Here is a 4,564-nt window from a genome sequence, read left to right on the forward strand (position 1 = left end):
AGGCCGGGGATAGTTAATGTTTTTTTTTACAAAGTCTATGTTATGCTCGTGATGCATGAAGCTTTCCATCTTCATTGCATCAGCTAGATCACAAGGAACACAAAGATTGTATTGTACCAAGTCTCTCTCGATGGGAGAATCTATTAAACAAAAGCCTATTGGAGGGGAGACCAGCTCCACATAAATCTGGTCCTCAACTATTGTCAAGTTCTTAAACTCTCTCTCTTGCAAAAGTATTGTTCATGCCAATTTAATTAAGTATTTTGGTTATGTTGCTACGGCTAATTAAGTTCACCCTCTATGTTCTCAAAGTAGTCTCACAAAAATGTTCACTCTAATTCTCTTAATTATGTTATTCTCAAAGTACATAGGCCATTTCTATTACACGTCCTATAGAGATCATCGCTTCCCTGCTTTCTTGAATAATCTTTTTGAAATTGGGCATCGAGTGGTTGTTTTCGAAGACATGCCGGTTCCTAGATTTTGAAACTTGTTTGAAGTAGCAGAAGAAAACAAATTGTGTGCAGATAAGGATGGCTTGGTTTTTCCAACTTTTTTCTCCCAAGAGTAGGTCGTTCTTGAAGAATAGTATCTTCAAGGTCTTCTGTATCCATTTACATATATTTACCTGTGAGGCTTCTTGTAGTTGGAGCATGTAGGAACAGTTGAAGGGGATCTTTGCTAGCCACTTTGCACCCTGATCATCTATCAGAGTCTATCCCTAAGCAATGAAGATCTTCCTATGGAAGGTTCTATGGGGAGCCATGCCTATAACACACACACACACACACACACACACAGTGGACATTCTATGGCAGCAATACAGCTGAGTAGGTTTTAATGATCTAAAACATATCCATACTTATAGCTTAGCAACAACAAATAAAGGGGCTTTATTATGACTAGTCCGAAATGCCACCTCCACCTCCCCCCCCCCCCCCCCCCTCTCTCTCTCTCTCTCTCTCTCTCTCTCTCTCTCTCTCTCTCTCTCTCTCTCTCTCTCTCTGTGTGTGTGTGTGTGTGTGTGTGTGTGTGTGTGTGCACGCGCGCACGCATGCATGTCGTCGGGCTGTGGAGCACATTGGTCGAACCTAGGAGAGAGTTCCACGTGGCCCCGTGGTTTTTTTTTTTTTTGGGGGGGGGGGGGGGGGGGGGGGGGGGGGATCCTCACCCCATTATAGATAGTACATAAATTTTAGGCCATCCTTAGTTTCGATGTATATACATGTATGATGTAAGTGAGTTAGATATGCTACAAAAGAACGAGCCTTCCATTTCAACATTTTAAAGATTCTGTTCATTATGGCTTTGTGGAGATTAAGTTGACACATTCGATTCCAAAGCAAGCAAGGCTACATAAACCTCAATTCAAGTTTCTCACTCAACCCAAATGATCATCTACACATTTTATTCGAAAGTGAAGATAATGAAAGGTCCAATTGGAGCTTTTTACTATTACATAAGAAATATCTTGTGGTACGTGGCACGAGGAAAGTTGCAAAATGAGGGCTAAAGAGATTTTTCGTGGTGTATGGCTAGCTAAAAGTAGAGGACTCCATCCCAAGGTCGCCAATTTTAGCAGACTTTCATGTTTAACTGTGTTGACACTTTGACGAGAGAAATGCAACGTCTACCCAACCATGTTGTAGGGTACGTCGAATGGGATGGATGTCAAGGACAATTGAGACAATTTGGGCGAGTTGACTCTATATCAAACCAAAACAACAATGAAAAGAATATGGCACCAACACCCACTTGCTAGCTAACACCCACCAAACTGGAAATTTTCCATAGAGCCACTCTTGCATTGTTAAGTGAGTATTGTCGATATGTATGATGGTGTGCTTGGTCAAAATCATGGAAGCAAAGCTAAACAATGCCAAGAACACTTAACTGCAGGCATCAAACCTTCACATGCCAATGAAGGCTAGCCTTCAAGAAGTTTGTGCAAGGGGAGGATAAAGGCAAACATTTCCTAATAAAATAAATTCTCAAAGTTGGTGTTGCTATTGCTTTTGAATATAATAAGGAGGGGATGATGATATTGGATGGGGGAGCTAGGGAGCAAGAGGGCCACACAAGGATCAATGAGGGTGCCCCCCCCCCCCCCCCCCCCCCCCCCCCCCCCCCTCTCTCCTCCTAGTGTTAGTGTTGGGAGAACACAAAAGAGAAGGTGCATTGGCCTTGCTTAGAAGCTAGATAGAAATGTCTCCTGAAGACCTAAAGCAGGCCAACTAACCAGCTTTAGTCTTGTCATCTGCATTCTTACCTTTGATGCAACCCCCAGCTTCCCATTTCTTTCTCTTTAGTCTTCACACCAAAAGTTGCATATTTTTCCACAACCATTGTCCTTGCCACCTTCCCCAACATGTCAATGCAACCAAAAAAAAAAAAATATATATATATATATATATATATATATATAATGTTAAATCATTTAAGTTGGTCTGTCTTTTACTACTTTAATAAATGAACAACAAAACACAATCAATGCAAAAAAAAAAAAAGATCGACATTTTTTATTTTGGATTTTTTTAATACGAAATGAAAGGTTTGTCCTGTTTTCGAAAGGGATTGCAATAGTACTCCTTTGTTAATGCAAAAAATAAATTACAAATTTGAATGAAAAACTTTATTTGAAGGTTTATTAGAGGTGGATGTTTAGGGACCATGCTCTAAAAGAGAAATCTACCTTTATATTTTTGTCTGTGATGATTTGTAGGGATTTACCAAAGGTGGATGTTAAGGGTCAGTACTCTAAACAAAAAATTGACCTTCATATCTCCACAAAAATCTACAGGGATTTATGTGATAAATTTATTTATTTTTAAGGATTTTGACCTTGGAAACGTAGTCAAGGGAGAGCATAACTAGGGCTTGTCAAAAACATTTTTCCTAACCACAGAAAATAAGGGCACCTTAGGGTTTTCAAGTAAAAATTTGAACCATTTGTCAATTGTTTACATTAAGACTCGCAAAATTTTGCCGGTTTTCTTCAAGGCAAGCGCGGAATCAAAATGGAATTTTGCTATTTTAGCGGATTAAAGATACACTAAACCCCGATCTTTTGCAGACACTAAAATAACCTAGAGGCTAGAATTTTCATTTTCGTTTATATGACATACTAGGATATTCTATGGATGGTGGCATTAATAAGTGTGAGAACATTTTAGGGCTTATAAAGTAGTGATTCCCGGTGGAGGCCAGGCTTTATAAGAGAAGGGGAGACACACCCACACACACATGTATATATTGCTTTGAATGTGCTATAGGCTAGTTGGGGGGGGGGCAAAAAATGGGAGGTTTGTAAATCGTGTGTGTGTGTGTGTGTGTGTGTGTGAGAGAGAGAGAGAGAGAGGAGAGAAGAGAGAGAGCACATGGGTAGAGGGTATAGGAATTGGGCCGCCGCGGCCCCCAAAGTATTGCCCGTCTTTGAAGAGCGGGCGGGCGCCGGGGGCTCTTCTCCCTCGTCGTCGTCGGCCAAGGGGGCGTCCGTGAACGTGCTGTCGCTGGGCTTTGCGGCCACCGCCATCCTGCTCTCGCTCTTCCTCCTCATGGCTCTTTTCGAGCGCTTCCTGCGCCCCGGCGCTGCTCTCTCTTCTGCGCCCGCCCCCACCGCCGCCCCCGCTGCTTCAGTGCAGACTTCCTCCAAGCTCCAGGCGCCCCCTCTGCCGGCCTCTGTAAGCATCTCTCTCTCTCTCTCTCTCTCTCTCTCTCTCTCTCTCTGTGCGCGTCTGCTAACTGCGTGCTTCCTCCTCTGCTTCTGCAGGATCCCTTTACTGGCGTCTCCGTCCTCATGCCCGGCCACTCCTTCCCCACCTTCATCGCCAATCCCCTGCCCCTCCCCATCTCCCTTCATCCAAACCATCCCACGCTTGCTGCAATGCAGCCCGGATCCATCAACTCCCACACATCAATCTCGGGCGTGTGCAAGCATATGAGCCCCACCCATCACCACCACCACCACCACCAACTTTCCAGTTGAAGGTCCTCCTCTCTTCTGTAGAGAGCTCATGACACTCTCTCATTTAGGGGCACCATTAAACTGGCGCAGGAGAAGGTCAGTGGAACTTGAAGGCAGGCATAGCCTATGAGGATTCAGCGCCGCAGCATCGCCCGAATTAAGATGCTATCCATTGGCCACTGTCTCCCGTACACTGTACATATAAGGATTAGGTAGACTGCCCTGCTGGGCTTTTAGTTCTTTCGGATTAATTACCTGACTAGGGGTACCGGTGACCTCTACTCAAAATTCATTGTTTTGCTTCGCTTCTTGGTCGTCTCTGTCATACATTTACCTGCTACACTTGAAACAAAGCTCCTATGGTAAGCTTGCTTTATCTTAACTTGTGTCCCATCAAGCCACATTTTTAAGTCCTTATCGTACAGGCTGTATATGTTTTGCATGAATTCCATACCGGTGGCTAATAAACCTCTCCGTGCAAATTATTGCCAGGGGGTTCACTAGTAATACTAAGGAAATGTCACAAAGGGTACCCCAAATCCCCCCGAGTTAACATTGTATACGGCACATTCTATACTATAGGGAACTTTGTTGTTCCCG

General features: G+C 43.7%; 1 protein-coding gene across 1 annotated transcript; it reads left to right on the forward strand.

Moving 5' to 3' along the window:
• Positions 1-3,259: 3,259 nt before the first annotated feature.
• On the forward strand, positions 3,260-4,346 carry LOC147428844 (uncharacterized). Its single transcript, XM_086495754.1, has 2 exons — positions 3,260-3,680; positions 3,770-4,346. Exons 1-2 carry the CDS (start codon positions 3,378-3,380, stop codon positions 3,983-3,985), a joined length of 519 nt encoding a protein of 172 aa, XP_086351880.1. The 5' UTR covers positions 3,260-3,377; the 3' UTR covers positions 3,986-4,346.
• The last annotated feature ends 218 nt before the right edge of the window (positions 4,347-4,564 follow it).

Source organism: Adiantum capillus-veneris, chromosome 22 (genome assembly GCF_014529385.1).
Source record: "Adiantum capillus-veneris isolate H3 chromosome 22, ASM1452938v2, whole genome shotgun sequence".
Lineage (NCBI taxonomy): Eukaryota > Viridiplantae > Streptophyta > Polypodiopsida > Polypodiales > Pteridaceae > Adiantum > Adiantum capillus-veneris.